Raw genomic sequence first — 18,016 nt, forward strand, 5'->3', positions numbered from 1 at the left:
ACTATGTGAAAAGAAATCAAAGCATAAATCCCATTTACAACAGCTACCAAAAATACATAATACATTTAACCATGAAAGTGAAAGACCTCTACAATGAAAACTATAAAAGACTCATGAAGGAATTGAAGAGAACACAAAAAATGGAAAGACATCCCATGTTCATATATTGGAAGAACAAATCTTGTTAAAATGACCATACTCCCTAAGAATCCTACGGATTCAATGCAATCCCTAGCAAAATATCAGTGATAGAGAAAACATTCCTAAAATTTGTATGGAACCTCAAAAGACCTCAAGTAGCCAAAGCAATTTTGAGCACAAGGAACAAAGCTGGAGACATTATAATACCTTAGTTCAAAATACACTACAACCAACAAGCTATAGCAACCAATACAGTATGGTACTTGCATAAAAACAGGCACACAAACCAATAGAACAGAATAGAAAACCCAGAAATATATTACCTATTTATAGCCAATTGATTTTCAACAAAGTCATGAGGAACGTACACTGGGGAAAGAACAGTCTCTTCAATAAATAGTGTTGGGATTAATAGTCATATGCAGATGAATGAAACTAAACCATTGTCTCTCCTTTATATGAAAATAAACTCAAAGTCGATTAAAGACTTGCCACTATGAAACCACTAGAAGAAAACGGAGGAGAAACACTTCAAGTCATTGGACTGGGCAAGGATTTCATGGCTACAATCTCAAAAGCACAGGAAACAAAAGGAAAAATAGACACATGAGATTATATCAAACTAAAATACTACTGCACAGCAAAGGAAGCAATCAATAGAATAATGAGACAACCTGCAGAACAAAAAGAAATATTTGCAAACTATTCTTCTACTAAGGCATTAATATCCAGAATAGACAAAGAACTCAAACTACCCAACAGCAAAAACAAACAAACAAATAGTATGATTTGAAAATGAGCAAAGGATCTGAATAGACATTTCTCGAAGACACAAATAGTCAACAAGCACATAAAAAAATTTAACATCGCTAGTGAATAGGGAAATGAAAATCAAAACCATAATGAGATATTATCTTTCCCTGGCTAGAATACAGTGTTTATATATGGGGAATGTTTATTGCAGCACAATTCACAATAGCCAAGATAAGCAATCAATCTAAGTGTTCATCAATAGATGAATGGATACAGAAAATGTCGTATATTTACACAACAGAATACTATTGAGCCATAAAAATGAATAAAATGCTTTCATTTGTGGCAACATGGATAAGACTAGAGGACATTATGCTAAGTGAAAGAAGTCAGGCACAGAAAAAGAAATACTGCTTGTTCTCACTCATATATGGAAGCTATAAAAGTTGACCTCATAGAGTAAAATAGTGGCTCCAAGAGGCTGGGAAGGGTAGGGGGACAGGGGAGCTAGCAGGTATAGGTTGGTTAACAGATATAAAGTTTGCAGTTAGATAGAAGGAATAAATTCTAGTGTTCTACAGCACTGCAGGGTGATTATAGTAAACAGTAATCTATTGTATTTTTTCATATAGTTAGAAGACAAGATTTTGAACATTCTCAACCTAAAGAAACAATAAAGCTTTGAAGTGATCTATATGCTTATTACCCTTATTTGATCATGACACACGTATACATGTATTAGAATATTACATTGTGCCTCATAAATATGTATAATTATATGTCAATTAAAACAACAGCAATAAAAATTACCCTCTTGACCCTAAATTTACATTTCATATTGGAATAAAATATTAGTTTGAAAAGGTAAAATTTAATAACACAATGTACAAAAAGAGATTATCAAGCAAAAGGGTGTATAGATTTTTTTAAGGCTGAGAAAATTGTGTGCGTGTATGAGTGTGTATAAAGAATTAGTGGCAATAGGGGTGGGGAATAAGGTGGTGGTGCTGGCAGTGGCAGATTCTTTGATCATGAGTCCAGCTAGAAGGGATATTACAAAAATTGGTGAGCAAGTACATTACTTAGATAGAGAAACAAAACTATCCAGAAAAGTTGAGTGAGCAATGAGAAGGATCAAAATGTGCTGTTAGTTGATATTTCCACAATTTAGTGTTTCATATTCTGTTTTTATTTTCTATCTCATTGAAAAATTTTTGATTTGGGGAATTTCTGCAGAAAAAGATAGAAATGCAATTTATATTTCCTAAATTATATAGCAGATTATATATACTTTTGGTTAGTCTACCTCATTTTTGACAGTTACAGACAAATGTTTGTAAAATACTCCTTTGTACTTTCTAAGGAAGCAATTGTTGTGGCTTAAAGAAGCCATGGTTGGCTGTTCAGATTCACCCATGGTTATCTCAGGACTAGCCCTACTTCATTGTTTCCAGATCCTCTTCTACTCTGAAATCCTGGTCTAGATGTTTCTCTATCTTGTTCCATTGTTTTACATTGACTGACAATTTTTTCCTCTCATTCCTGCTGACTCGGTATATTTAGAAAGCCTGCCTTTGTTTTTGCCTCAGAAGCTGTTCATAGGCAGTTCCCAGGGGAACCCAGGATGACTAGCTTGTCCATTTACATTACAGAAACATGGCCTTGGAGCATCAGATTTAGGAAACATGGAAGAGCTAGCAGGAATATTTGCTACCTCTGTGTTAACTTAGTCATATGGAAGGAAGTCATTACTCTGGGGATAGCAATACCTAATTTGGTAGGACAAGTGGAAAATCTGCTGGTGGAATAAAGCACCATATGGGCATTAGCTTCATCCTCATGGCACGGCCTCAATTGCTTAAAGAAGTTATTTATGTCCTTAAAATAGTTGCCTTTGAAACTCAGCTTGTCTGCCAAGACTACTGTTGAACAGAGAACAGTCATACCCTACAGATCTCCCACTTCCCTAGTTAGACTGAGCAGGTAGAGTGATTGGAATCCTATGTGGCTGGAATAGCTGAGAAGTGTTCAACAGCTCCATAGGCAGTGAGGAAGGGCCAATATGAACACCTTAAGAGGACAATTCATGGCAAATAGATCTTGATTATTTCAACCTGGATAGAAAATGAAAACTAGACTATTAGCAATTTCCAACAGTTTGTATGCTGCTGTGCTACAGCATTTCTCTAATTTTTAGCCAATATTTGAATGAAGACATAAAACTCTCTTCAGCCAGCTATTAGAGGATTTGGCTGTATCATTATATGAAAAACTGGCTTGGATCCAGAGATGGGCAATGTCACAGAACTGATTGCCTAACACGTCTGAAGTTTAACCCCAGTTGCAATTTCTGCCACTGGGATCTGTGAAATTCCAAATTCTTCATAAATAAACCACTCTTTACTTAAGCTAATGTGAGTGAATTTCTTTCTTTCCTTCTTTCTCTTTCTTTCTTTTGTCTCTCTCTTTCTTTTCCTTCTTTCTGTCTGTCTCTCTCTCTCTCTTTTTCTTTCTTTCCAATCAAGCAGATTCCTAAGACAATGTCAAACTTCCCTTTGCCTTTGTAAACAATCTATTAGGTGAGCATGATCAAGATGTCTTTATAAAGGAGGAATTTTTCAACATAATTTTTGGCCAAACGTAATTTCAAAAAAGAATAGTACAGTACTATTTGTGCCGACAACAGACGCCTGTTGGCCAGCTCCATTGCTTCAATGTTAAAGATCTCATCTATTTCCTTGTTACAGTGTGGACATTTCACCTTCTGATGTTCTGTTGTTTCTTCTTCGTTCAACTAAATAAAACATAAACAAAAGAACAAAAAATACATGAATATTAACATATTGTTTAGCATAATCCACAAGCAATTTTTGTACCAGTTTGCTTTGAAAAATGGTAGCAAATCTGGTAGATAAGAAAAATGTTCAGATCCTCATCATTTGCTCAAATGTCCTAATCGTTTGCTCAGTTATAGAAGGTAAAATAATTGTCAGTTTTGCAGGGAGGAGTTATATCATATCTTTACTTTTACATGGCATTATTAACAGTTTAAAAAGCTATCACATATATGATCATGCTTTACACTAGCAGTTTTCAAAGTGTGGTCTCCCAGCAGCATCAGAATCACCTGGGAAGTGTTAGAAACGTGCATTCTCAGATCCCACCTTAGACCTACTGAATCATAATTGGAGGAGTGGGCAGCAATCTGTGTTTCTAAAACTTCATTTGAAAATTTTACTGCAGCTAAAGCTTGACAACCACTGCTTTAAAATGAACACTTAATGTAAAATAGAAAGTGAACACACATAAAGGAAATCGGAGTATGAATAATTTACAGATGAGAAACTGAAGCTTAGAGAAAATTGATATGCTCAAAATTACAAAGCTATTAAGTGAGAAAGCTAGGCTATAAAGCCAGATTTTCTGATTCCAAGGTCAGTGTTCTATCTTTAATACTATAATATCCCTCATGTTTGCATCATAAAAACGAGAATGTAGTCATTTGATCCTCTGCCTTCTAAAACAGATCAAGTACCAGAGTGGTGGCCCCAACACTGGCTTCTGCATTAGAATTAGCTGGGTAGTGGATTTAAAATATTCCTGGAGCCCTGCTCAGACCACCTGCATAAAACTCTTCAGAGAGTAGGTGAAAACTCAATCAATATTTTGAATAAACTTTCTGGATAATTCTGATGCAGACAAGTCAGCAAAAGTTCACAATCAGGTATTGGGAGCTACTAGAGAAATCCTTGGATATGACGTGGTACTTGTTCCATCCAGAAATCCTGGCAGTATTCCTGCAGGCACAAGGGTCAGTTCTAAATTCCTATCTGGAGCTTTAAGCACTGGTTCAGTGGATATGAAATGGATTTTTTCGGAATTCTACTTCATAGAGACTAATTATCTCACCTAAGCACTCCCAGAAGTTGGCCCCTCATACTGTGTTTTGCAAAAACAAAAACAAAAACATTGTAAAAACCATTGAAAACTGGACACGATGTAGGACACGGAAAAGTGCAGCAGGTGTGAAGACCCCAGGACAACTTTTACTATTTCCCTTTAGGGAAACCATGACTGATTAGTGTGCTGAGTGTTCTTGAAAGAATGAGTCTGACTGCAGATATCTTAAAGCATATCTCAGAAACAGAAGGTGACATCTCCCACAGCTAAACTTTGGCTTTGAATTCTATTTCATATTGAAAATATTTTTAACCATAAATTAAGGTCTAACAAATGCTTAGATACACAATAGCCTAAATAAATAAACAAAGGCCCCTGACCCGTCCCAATTTGGTCAGAAACTAGCCATTTTCTAAGGTTCATTTTCATACACACACACACACACATATTTTTTTTTTAAGAAAGGGTTTCTCTCTGCTGCCCAGGCTGGAGTGCAGTGGCACAATCACGGTTCACCACAGCCTCAACCTCCCAGGCTTGAGTGATCCTCCCACCTCAGTCTCCTGAGTAGCGGGGACTACAGATGCACACCACTACCCAGCTAATTTTTGTATATTTTATAGAGACATGGTTTTGGCATGTTGCCAGGCTGGTCTCAAACTGCTTGGCTGAAGCAATTCACCTGCCTTGGCTTCCCAAAGTGCTAAGATTATAGGCATGAGCCACTGTGCTGACCTATGATGTCTTTTAAAGAGAGCTCCAATACACGGCTTCCTCTTTTGAATTTAAACATATATATTTTAAACATACACATAAAACATATATTTTATTTTATTTTCAAATTTTGGGTATTTATTGATTCTTTTTTTTAATTATACTTCAAGTTCTAGGGTACATGTGCACAACATGCAAGTTTGTTACATATGTATACATGTGCCATGTTGGTGTGCTGCACCCATTAACTCGTCACTCAGCATTAGGTATATCTCCTAATGCTATCCCTCCCCTCCCCCCACCCCACAACAGTCCCCGGAGTGTGATGTTCCCCTTCCTGTGTCCACCTGTTCTCATTGTTCAATTCCCACCGATGAGTGAGAGCATGCAGTGTTTGGTTTTTTGTCCTTGGGACAGTTTGCTAAGAATGATGGTTTCCAGCTTCATCTATGTCCCTACACAGGACATGAACTCATCCTTTTTTATGGCTGCATAGTATTCCATGGTGTATATGTGCCACACTTTCTTAATCCAGTCTATCATTGTTGGACATTTGGGTTGGTTCCAAGTCTTTGCTATTGTGAATAGTGCCACAATACACATATACACCATGGAATACTATGCAGCCATAAAAAATGATGAGTTCGTGTCCTTTGTAGGGACATGGATGAAACTGGAAAACATCATTCTCAGTAAACTATCTAAGTGGTATGAAATGGTATCTCATTGTGGTTTTGATTTGCATTTCTCTGATGACCAGTGATGATGAGCATTTTTTCATGTATCTGTTGGCTGCATAAATGTCTTCTTTTGAGAAGTGTCTGTTCATATCATTTGCCCACTTTTTGATGGGGTTGTTTTTACTTGTAAATTTGTTTGAGTTCCTTGTAGATTCTGGATATCAGCCCTTTGTCAGATGCGTAGATTGCAAAAATTTTCTCCCATTCTGTAGGTTGCCTGTTCACTCTGATGGTAGTTTCTTTTGCTGTGCAGAAGCTCTTTAGTTTAATTAGATCCCATTTGTCAATTTTGGCTTTTGTTGCCATTGCTTTTGGTGTTTTAGACATGAAGTCCTTGCCCATGCCTATGTCCTGAATGGTATTGCCTAGGTTTCCTTCTAGGGTTTTTATGGTTTTAGGTCTAACTTTTAAGTCTTTAATCCATCTTGAATTAATTTTTGTGTAAGGCATAAGGAAGGTATCCAGTTTCAGCTTTCTACATATGGCTAGCCAGTTTTCCCAGCACCATTTGTTAAATAGGGAATCCTTTCTCCATTTCTTGTTTTTGTCAAGTTTGTCAAAGATCAGATATTTGTAGATGTGTGGTATTATTTCTGAGGGCTCTGTTCTGTTCCATTGGTCTAGATCTCTGTTTTGGTACCAGTACCATGCTGCTTTGGTTATTTGGTTACTGTAGCCTTGTAGTACAGTTTTTTTTTTTGTTTTTCTCTTTTTTTTTGAGAAGGAGTCTCGCTCTTTCACCCAGGCTGGAGTGCAGTGGCGCGATCTCGGCTCACTGCAGGCTCCATCCCCCGGGGTTCACACCATTCTCCTGCCTCAGCCTCCCGCATAGCTGGGACTACAGGCGCCCGCCACCTCGCCCAGCTAATTTTTTGTATTTTTTAGTAGAGACAGGGTTTCACCGTGTTAGCCAGGATGGTCTCGATCTCCTGACCTCATGATCCACGCACCTCGGCCTCTCAAAGTGCTGGGATTACAGGCGTGAGCCACCGCGCCTGGCGCCTTGTAGTATAGTTTGAAGTCAGGTAGCGTGATGCCTCCAGCTTTGTTCTTTTGGCTTAGGATTGACTTAGCAATGTGGGCTCTTTTTTGGTTCCATATGAACTTCAAAGTAGTTTTTTCCAATTCTGTGAATAAAGTCATTGGTAGCTTGATAGGGATGGCATTGAATCTATAAGTTACCTTGGGCAGTATGGCCATTTTCACGATATTGATTCTTCCTATCCATGAGCATGGAATGTTCTTCCATTTGTTTGTATCCTCTTTTATTTTGTTGATCAGTGGTTTGTAGTTCTCCTTGAAGAGGTCCTTCCCATCCCTTGTAAGTTGGATTCCTAGATATTTTATTCTCTTTGAAGCAATTGTGAATAGGAGTTCACTCATGATTTGGCTCTCTGTCTGTTATTGGTGTATAAGGATGCTTGTGATTTTTGCACACTGATTTTGTATCCTGAGACTTTGCTGAAGTTGCTTATCAGCTTAAGGAGATTTTGGGCTGAGACAATGGGGTTTTCTAAATATACAATCATGTCATCTGCAAACAGGGACAATTTGACTTCCTCTTTTCCTAATTAAATACCCTTTATTTCCTTCTCCTGCCTGATTGCCCTGGCCAGAACCTCCAACACTATGTTGAATAGGAGTTGTGAGAGAGGGCATCCCTGTCTTGTGCCAGTTATCAAAGGGAAAGCTTTCAGTTTTTTCCCATTCAGTATGATATTCGCTGTGGGTTTGTCATAAATAGCTCTTATTATTTTGCGATACATCCCATCAATACCTAATTTATTAAGAGCTTTCAGCATGAAGGGCTGTTGAATTTTGTCAAAGGCCTTTTCTGCATCTATTGAGATAATCATGTGGTTTTTGTCTCTGGTTCTGTTTATATGCTGGATTACATTTATTGATTTGCATATGCTGAACCAGCCTTGCATCCCAGGGATGAAGCCCACTTGATCATGGTGGAAAAGCTTTTTGATGTGCTGCTGGATTCGGTTTGCCAGTATTTTATTGAGGATTTTTGCATCGATGTTCATTAGGAATATTGGTCTAAAATTCTCTTTTTGTGTTGTGTCTCTGCCAGGCTTTGGTATCAGGATGATGCTGGCCTCATAAAATGAGTTAGGGAGGATTCCCTCTTTTTCTATTGATTGGAATAGTTTCAGAAGGAATGGTACCAGCTCCTCCTTGTACCTCTGGTAGAATTCGGCTGTGAATCCATCTGGTCCTGGACTTTTTTTGGTTGGTAAGCTATTAATTATTGCTTCAATTTCAGAGCCTGTTATTGGTCTATTAAGAGATTTAACTTCTTCCTGGTTTAGTCTTGGGAGGGTGCATGTGTCAAGGAATTTATGCATATCTTCTAGATTTTCTAGTTTATTTGTGTAGAGGTGTTTATAGTATTCTCTGATGGTAGTTTGTATTTCTGTGGGATCGGTGGTGACATCCCCTTTATCATTTTCTATTGCATCTATTTGATTTTTCTCTCTTTTCTTTATTAGTCTTGCTGGTGGTCTATCAATTTGGTGGATCTTTCCAAAAAAACAGCGCCTGGATTCATTGATTTTTTGAAGGGTTTTTCGTGTCTCTATCTCCTTCAGTTCTGCTCTGATTTTAGTTATTTCTTGCCTTCTGCTAGCTTTTGAATGTGTTTGCTTTTGCTTCTCTAGTTCTTTTCATTGTGATGTTAGGGTGTCAATTTTGGATCTTTCCTGCTTTCTCTTGTGGGCATTTAGTGCTATAAATTTCCCTCTACACACTGCTATAAATGTGTCCCAGAGATTCTGGTATGTTGTGTCTTTGTTCTCATTGGTTTCAAAGAACATCTTTATTTCTGCCTTCATTTCGTTATGTACCCAGTAGTCATTCAGGAGCACGTTGTTCCATTTCCATGTAGTTGAGCGGTTTTGAGTGAGTTTCTTAATCCTGAGTTCTAGTTTGATTGCACTGTGGTCTGAGAGACAGTTTGTTGTAATTTCTGTTCTTTTACATTTGCTGAGGAGTGCTTTACTTCCAACTATGTGGTCAGTTTTGGAATAAGTGTGGTGTGGTGCTGAGAAGAATGTATGCTCTGTTGATTTGGGGTGGAGAGTTCTATAGATGTCTATTAGGTCCGCTTGGTGCAGAGCTGATCTCAATTCCTGGATATCCTTGTTAACTTTCTGTCTCGTTGATCTGTCTTATGTCGACAGTTGGGTGACAAAGTCTCCCATTATTATTGTGTGGGAGTCTAAGTCTCTTTGTAGGTCTCTAAGGACTTGCTTTATGAATCTGGGTGCTCCTGTATTGGGTGCATATATGTTTAGGATAGTTAGCTCTTCTTGTTTAATTGATCCCTTTACCATTATGTAATGGCCTTCTTTCTCTCTTTTGATCTCTGTTGGTTTAAAGTCTGTTTTATCAGAGACAAGGATGGTAACCCCTGCCTTTTTTGTTTTCCATTTGCTTGGCAGATCTTCCTCCATCCCTTTATTTTGAGCCTATGTGCACATGAGATGGGTTTCCTGAATACAGCACACTGATGGGTCTTGACTCTTTATCCAATTTGCCAGTCTGTGTCTTTTAATTGGAGCATTTAGCCCATTTACATTTAAGGTTAATATTGTTATGTGTGAATTTGATCCTGTCATTATGATGTTAGCTGGTTATTTTGCTCATTAGTTGATGCAGTTTCTTCCTAGCATTGACAGTCTTTACAATTTGGCATGTTTTTGCAGTGGCTGGTACCGGTTGTTCCTTTCCATGTTTAGTGCTTCTTTCAGGAGCTCTTTTAGGGCAGGCCTGGTGGTGACAAAATCTCTCAGCATTTGCTTCTCTGTAAAGGATTTGATTTCTCCTTCACTTATGAAGCTTAGTTTGGCTAGATATGAAATTCTGGGTTGAAAATTCTTTTCTCTGGGAATGTTGAATATTGGCCCCCACTGTCTTCTGGCTTGTAGAATTTCTGCTGAGAGATCAGCTGTTAGTTTGATGGTCTTCCCTTTGTGGGTAACCCAACTTTTCTCTCTGTCTGCCCTTAACATTTTTTCTTTCATTTCAACTTTGGTGAATCTGACAATTATGTGTCTTGGAGTTGGTCTTGTCAAGGAGTATCTTTGTGGTGTTCTCTGTATTTCCTGAATTTGAATGTTGGCCTGCCTTGCTAGATTGGGGAAGTTCTCCTGGATAATATCCTGCAGAGTGTTTTCCAACTTGGTTCCATTCTCCCCGTCACATTCAGGTACACCAATCAGATGTAGATTGGGTCTTTTCACATAGTCCCATATTTCTTGGAGGCTTTGTTCATTTCTTTTTATTCCTTTTTCTCTAAACTTCTCTTCTCGCTTCATTTCATTCCTTTGATCTTCCATCACTGATACCCTTTCTTCCAGTTGATTGAATCGGCTACTGAAGCTTGTGCATTCGTGACGTAGTTCTCGTGCCATGGTTTTCAGCTCCATCAGGTCCTTTAAGGACTTCTCTGCATTGATTATTCTAGTTAGCCATTCGTCTAATCTTTTTTCAAGGTTAACTTCTCTGCGATGGGTTCGAACTTCCTTCTTTAGCTTGGAGATGTTTGATCATCTTAAGCCTTCTTCTCTCAACTCGTCAAAGTCATTTTACATTCAGCTTTTTTCCATTGCTGGTGAGAAGCTGCATTCCTTTGGAGGAGGAGAGGTGCTCTGATTTTCAGAATTTTCAGTTTTTCTGTTCTGTTTTTCCCCATCTTTGCGGTTTTATCTACCTTTGGTCTTTGATGATGGTGATGTACAGATGGGGTTTTGGTGTGGATGTCCTTTGTGTTTGTTAGTTTTCCTTCTAACAGCCAGGACCCTCAGCTACAGGTCTGTTGGAGTTTACTGGAGGTCCACTCCAGACTCTGTTTGCCTGGGTATCAGCAGCAGAGGCTGCAGAACAGTGAATATTGCTGAACAGGCAATGTTGCTGTCTGATTGTTCCTCTGGAGGTTTCCTCTCAGAGGAGTACCTCGCCGTGTGAGGTGTCAATCTGCCCCTACTGGGGGGTGCCTCCCAGTTAGGCTACTCGGGGGTCAGGGACCCACTTGAGGAGGCAGTCTGTCTGTTCTCAGATCTCAAACTCCATGCTGGGAGAAACATTACTCTCTTCAAAGCTGTCAGACAGGGACATTTAAGCCTGCAGAGGTTTCTGCTGCCTTTTATTCAGCTATGCCCTGCCCCCAGAGGTGGAGTCTGCAGAGGCAGGCAGGCATCCTTGAGCTGCAGTGGGCTCCACCCAGTTCGAGCTTCCTGGTGTCTTTGTTTACCTACTCAAGCCTCAGCAATTGTGGGCACCCCTCACCAGCCTCACTGCCTCCTTGCAGTTTGATCTCAGACTGCTATGCTAGCAATGAGCTAGCTCCATGGCTGTGGGACCCTCTGAGCCAGGTGTGGGATATAATCTCCTGGTGTGCTGTTTGCTAAGACCATTGGAAAAGCACAGTATTAGGGTGGGAGTGACCCTATTTTCCAGGTGCCATCTGTCACAGCTTTGCTTGGCTACAAAAGGGAATTCCCTGACCCCTTGCACTTCCTGGGTGAGGCGATGCCTCGCCCTGGTTCAGCTCACACTCGGCACACTGCAACTACTGTCCTGCACCCACTGTCCGACAAGCCCCAGTGAGATGAACCTGGTACCTCAGTTGGAAATGCAGAAATCTCCTGTCTTCTGCATCACTCACGCTGGGAGCTGTAGACTGGAGCTGTTCCTATTCGGCCATCTTGGAACTGTGCCCCCAAAACATATTTTAAACATATATATTCAAAGGGGTTATGACTTCTACTTTGCCCCACAGTGATCATGAAGTTCTTTAACACTCCCCCTTACTACTTTGTTAAATAGAGTTATCAACATGACTTCTCTATCAATTACAAATATTAAAACTTGTGAATTAATATTTATGATCTGATTTATACTTCAGTATAATCGAATCTGCATTAAAGCAATAAAAAAGATATTACTTGCTTACCATGTATGGGTTTTCAAGTATAATTGCTTTCTCAATCATGTTCCAATCAGCATTAGCAAGATCTTTGTCAAATTTAAGGGCAGAGGCTGCAGACTTGGTTAGCTCTTGAAAGTGCTGAAATGTGCAACAAACCGATTTATATTTTGTTGATGTGGCATCACGAAGACCTTTGATACAAACACACATTTGATAAATAGTAGAAACACCACCATTCTGATATGGGTTAGAAAGCTTACTTTTGTTATTAACTTATTGTCACTAATCTTTAAATAAAATTTCAACATAAATTGTTTAATAATGGAAATACTAAAGAGTTAAACATTTTCTGCTTTCATATTTCTTCTCACAAAAGGTGAGGCATGTAATAGTAATAGCTAATGTTTATTGAGTGCTTACTATATTCTGCAAAAGTGCATTTCAGCACTTTGCATGCATTAAGTTTTTGGTTATCTGGCCAACTTTTGAGGTGAGTCCTTTTTCCCAGTTTGATATATGAGGAAACAAAGAAACAGAGGTATAATGGTTAGTTTCATGTGTCAACTTGACTGGGCCACAGGGTGCCCATATATTCAGTTAAACATTCTGGGTGTATCTGTGAGTGTTTTTTTGGATGAGGGTGACATTTAAATTGGTAGACTAGTACATTGCCTTTCCCAATGTTGGTGGGCCTCATCCAATCTGTTGGAGGCCTCAATAAAACAAGAGTCTGAACAAGAGAGAATTTGTTGTCTCTGCCTGGTGGTCTTTGAGTAGGGACTTCTGTCTTCTCCTACCTTCAGACTTTAGCTGGAACTTGTACCATTGGCTCTTTTGTTTCTCAGGCCTTTGGAATGCATACTTTGGGACTTAGCTTCCATAACTGCATGAGCCAGTTAAGCACATATGATAAGTTATCTGCATTATCTTTTAAGATTCCAATCTCTTGAACTATCTTTCTGTTCTAGAACACGTCCAGTTTCTAGCTTCCTAAGAAATTTAGCACCTGTTGTGTTTTCTGAAGATCATTAAGTGAAATAAGCCACACACAGAAAGACAAACATCACATATTCTCACTTATTTGTGGGATCTAAAAATAAAAACAATTTAACTCATGGACATAGAGGGTAGAATGATGGTTAACAAAGGCTGGGAAAGGTGGTGGGGGGATAGGGGCAGGTGGGGATGGTTAATGGGCACAAAAATATAGAAAGAATAAATAAGACTTATTGTTTGACAACACAATAAGGTGACTATAGTCAATAATACCTTTACATTTTAAGAATAATTTAAAGAGTCATATTTTAAATTTTAAACATTTTTAAAATTTTACATTTTAAGAATAATTTAAAGAGCAATTGAATTGTTTGTAATTCAAAGGATAAATGCCTGAAGGGATGGATATCCTATTCTCTATGATGTGCTTATTTCACTTTGCATGCCTGTACCAAAACATCTCGGGTACCCCACAAACATATACACCTACTATGTACCAACAAACATTTTAAAAATAAAAAAGAAGAAAATAGCCACAAAAAAAGAGAAATATCTAGGAATACAGCTAACAAAGGAGGTGAAAGATCTCTACAAGGAGAACTATAAAACACTGTGAAAGTAATCAGAGATTACACAAATAAATAGAAAAACATTCCATGCTCATGGATTGAAAGAATCAATATCATTAAAATGGCCACATTATCCAAAGCAATATGCAGATTCAACACAATTTCTATTGAACTACTAATGTCATTTTTCACAGGATTAGAGAAAAACAGTTCTAAAATTTATGTAGAACCAAGAGAGAGCCCAAATAGCCAATGCGATCCTAAGCAAACAGAACAAAGCCAGAAGCATCACACTACTTGACTTCAAACTATACTACTGTTCTACAGTAACCAAAACAACATGGTATTGGTACAAAAACAGATACATAGCTCAATGGGACAGAATAGAGAACCCAGAAGAAAAGCTGCACACCTACAGCCATCTGATGTTTGACAAAGCTGACAAAAACAGACAATGGGGGATGGATTCGCTATTCAATAAATGGTGCTGTGATAACTGGCTAGCTGTATGCAGAACAATGAAACTGGACCTCTACCTTTCACTATATACAAAAATTAACTCAAGATGGATTAAATATTTAAATGTAAGACCTCAAACTATAAAAGTCCTAGAAGAAAACCTAGGAAATAACTTTTTCCACACCAGCCTCGAGAAATAATTTTTGGCTAAGTCCCCCCCAAAACTGTAACAAAACAAAAATTGACAAGCGACAGCTAATTAAACTAGAGAGTTTCTGCAAAGCAAAAGAAACTATTAATAGAGTAAACAGACAACCTATAAAATGGGAGAATATATTAGCAAACTATACATCTAACGAAGGTCTCATATCCAGAATCTACAAGGAACTTAAAGCAACAGGCAAAAAACAATCCCATTTAAAAATTGGCAAAGGTTAAGTGTCCATCAGCAGATGAATGGATAAAGAAAATATTATACATATACACAATGGCATACCATTAAGCTATTAAAAAGAATGAGATCCTGTCATTTGCAACAGCATGGATGGAACTGGAGGTCATGTTAAGTGAAATAAGCCAGGCACAGAAGGAAAAACTTTGCATGTTCTCACTTATTTGTGGGAGCTAAAAATTAAAACAATTGAACTTATGGAGATAGAGAGTAGAATGATGATTAACCAGAGCCTGTGAGGAGTAGTGGGGAGGTAAGGGGAAATTTGGGTGGTTAATGTGTTCAAAAAATAGAAAGAATGAAAAAGATCTGGCATTTGATAGCACGATAGGGTGACTATAGTCAAGAATAAGTAATTGTGCATTTAAAAATAACTAAAAGTGTATAATTGGATTGTTTGTAACACAAAGGATAAACACTTGAGGTGATGGATACTCCATTTACCGTAATTGATTATTACACATTCTATACCCGTATCAAAATAGCTCATGCACCCCATAAATATATACAACTACTATGTATCCACAAAAATTAAAACAAAAAAAATCTTAATGGGCAAAGTACATGAACAGACACTTCTCGAAAGAAGGCATACAAGTGGCCAACAAAACACGTGAAATAATGCTCATCATCACTAATCATAAAAGAAACGCAAATCAAAATCACAATAAGATACCATCTCACACCAGTCAGAATGGTTATTATTAAAAAGTCAAAAAATAACAGATGCTGGCAAGGCTGTGGGGAAAAGGGAACACATATACTGTTGGTGAGAAAGGAGAATGTAAATTAGTTCAGCCACTGTGGAAAGCAGTTTGGAGATTTCTCAAATAACTATAAACAGAACTACCATTCAAGCTAGCCACCCGAAGATAGCCAAAGGAAAATAAATCATTCTACAAAAAAGATACATTCACTTGTATGTTCATCACAGCATTATTCACAATAGCAAAGAGATGGAATCAACCTAAGTGTCCATCAGTGGTGGAATGGATAAAGAAAATGTGCTATAGATACATCATTGAATACTACGCAGCCATAAAAAAGAACAAGATTATGCCCTTTGCCACAACATGGATAAAGCCAGAGTCCACTATCCTAAGTGAATTAATGCAGGAGCGAAAATCCAATACCTTTTGTGGGAGCTAAATATTGAGTACACATGAACATAGAGATGCGAACAGTGGACACCAGGGAGTACTAGAGTGGGGAAAGAGAAATGGGATGTGAGTTGCAAAGCTACCTTTTGGGTACTGTGGTCACTACCTTGGTGATGAGACCTGTACCTCAAACCTCAGCATCACACAGTATACCCATGTAACAAACCTGCACATGTAAAATAAAATTTGAAAAAAATTAGGCACCACTGACTTGTATTTATATAATTTATATGGATTCTTTTTTTTTTTGAGACAGGGTCTTGCTCTCTTGCCCAGGGTGGAGTGCAGTGGTGTGATCTTGCCTCACTGCAGCATCAGCCTCCTGGGTTCCAGCGATCCTCCCCAATCAGCCTTCCAAATAGCTAGGACAACAGGTGTGCACCGCCACACCTGGCTAATTTTTAAACTTTTTGTAGAGATGGGGGTCTCACTATGTTGCCTAGGCTGTATATGGATTCTTCCTTTATTATTAGCACTTCTTTACCATACTTAGAATATTTTTCTCTCCACAGGAATGGTAATTGTTAGGGCTTACCTAGTATAGTAACTGCCACTGGCAAAATAAATCTATTGACAACAAGGGTTATTAGGCACACTAACACTCCATGAAATAATACCTAGAATTGAAAAAAACACAAAGTAAGTATTCATGGCAATTTCATATAATATAGCCTATATTTACCAATATAAATTAAGCTATTTTCCAATATAAATTAAGCTAGGTTGTACTGTGTTAATAGATGCTCATGGCAGGGGAGGAATTAATCTAAGACATGATGAAAGCACTCTGGGTATTCTTTATCTTCCTGCATGTAATTCATCCATGTTTTGTACCAAACCAAAATTAGGACACAAGTTTTGACAAGTAAATCAATACTTAATACAGACATTGGGAAGGAATATTTATCTTTGACTTCCACTGTTGCACTTCCTGGTAGCTGAGAATACACTTATATTTTATCAATCCTTATCCACTATACACACCTGGCTGTGCATGGCCACACCGTTCTCTATTCAACATTAACAGCATATCTGCATCAAACAATTCTCCTTACCCGGGAAAGGAGAACAACTCAAGCCCCTTGATATGTTTTCTCCACCTCACACTTTGCCTCACTGGTACCCTTTCACTGTCAGGAAGAAGGAGTAATAAATGTCTTTGGTGCCACTTGATATCTTTATCTACTTGTATCTCAAGTCAGTCTTGATAGACAAATGAACTAACACTTTTCAATCTGAGGCTACACATTTCTGGGGATTTATGGAATTCTAACTTCCAGAATTTATGTTTAGCCCTAGCTAGTCTTCTGTTCTATACCCACAGATGGAATTAGGGATAGAGCATGAAACCACACCAGAGGCTCCCAAAGTTGCACATTAGAATCATAAGGGAAACTTTAAAATATTGGTACCCAGGAGGTCCCCACTGAATATTCTGATCTAATTCTTCAAGGGTGCAGCCCAAGCACTGGTAATAATGAAATCTGAGGTATAATGTACATACATTGAAATGTACTCAAGTACCATTTTGTCAATTTTGACAGTGCATATCTACTCATAAAACTCTCAATCCTATCAAGATGCAAAATATCTCACATCCCCAAAATTTCTCTAATGCTCCTTCCTAATCAGTCCTTCACCAATGAGAGGCAGCTAGTATTTTGATTTCTACTTCTGTAGATAAGAATTGCCAATTCTAAAATCTTCATATAAATTAAATAGCATATGACATGTCTCACTGTGATTTTAATTTGCATTTCCTTAGAGTAGTAACATTGAATACTTTTAACATGCATATTAGTACACATCTTTCTTTTTGAAGAAGTGTCTGTTCAAATATTTTGTACATTTTTTTAAAATTGGGTTACCATTGTATTTTCTTCAAAAAATTTTAGAGTTTTTGATTTTATATTTAAGTCTATGGTCCATCTCAAATCAGTTTTAGGTATGGTGTGAGGTAAAAATAGAGTTTTTCTTTTTTTTTTCTAAGTAAATCCAGTAGTTCAGCACCATTTATTGAAAAAAATATTTTTTCTCTCATTGAACTGTTTCAGAATCTGTGTCAAAAACCAATTCGCCATATAAATGTGAGTTTTTGAATTCTTTATTATACTCCATTCATCTTTTTTTTATTCTTATGCCAGCATGCTACTGAATTACTGTATTTTTATAGTCAGTCCTGATATCAGATAGTA

General features: G+C 37.9%; 2 protein-coding genes across 2 annotated transcripts in view; one reads left to right on the forward strand and one right to left on the reverse strand.

The window, feature by feature from the left end:
• CD200 (CD200 molecule) overlaps positions 1–18,016 on the forward strand; it is a 256,287-nt gene that overhangs the window by 115,179 nt on the left and 123,092 nt on the right. The gene's annotated exons all lie outside the window — the stretch shown is intronic.
• The window catches only part of SLC9C1 (solute carrier family 9 member C1), a 181,683-nt gene that overhangs the window by 103,606 nt on the left and 60,061 nt on the right, over positions 1–18,016 (reverse strand). The window contains 3 exon segments of the mRNA XM_055260281.2: positions 3,563–3,688; positions 12,211–12,377; positions 16,357–16,438. Of these exon segments, the coding sequence (XP_055116256.2) occupies positions 3,563–3,688; positions 12,211–12,377; positions 16,357–16,438 (375 nt within the window).

This window comes from Symphalangus syndactylus, chromosome 21, assembly GCF_028878055.3.
Source record: "Symphalangus syndactylus isolate Jambi chromosome 21, NHGRI_mSymSyn1-v2.1_pri, whole genome shotgun sequence".
NCBI lineage: Eukaryota > Metazoa > Chordata > Mammalia > Primates > Hylobatidae > Symphalangus > Symphalangus syndactylus.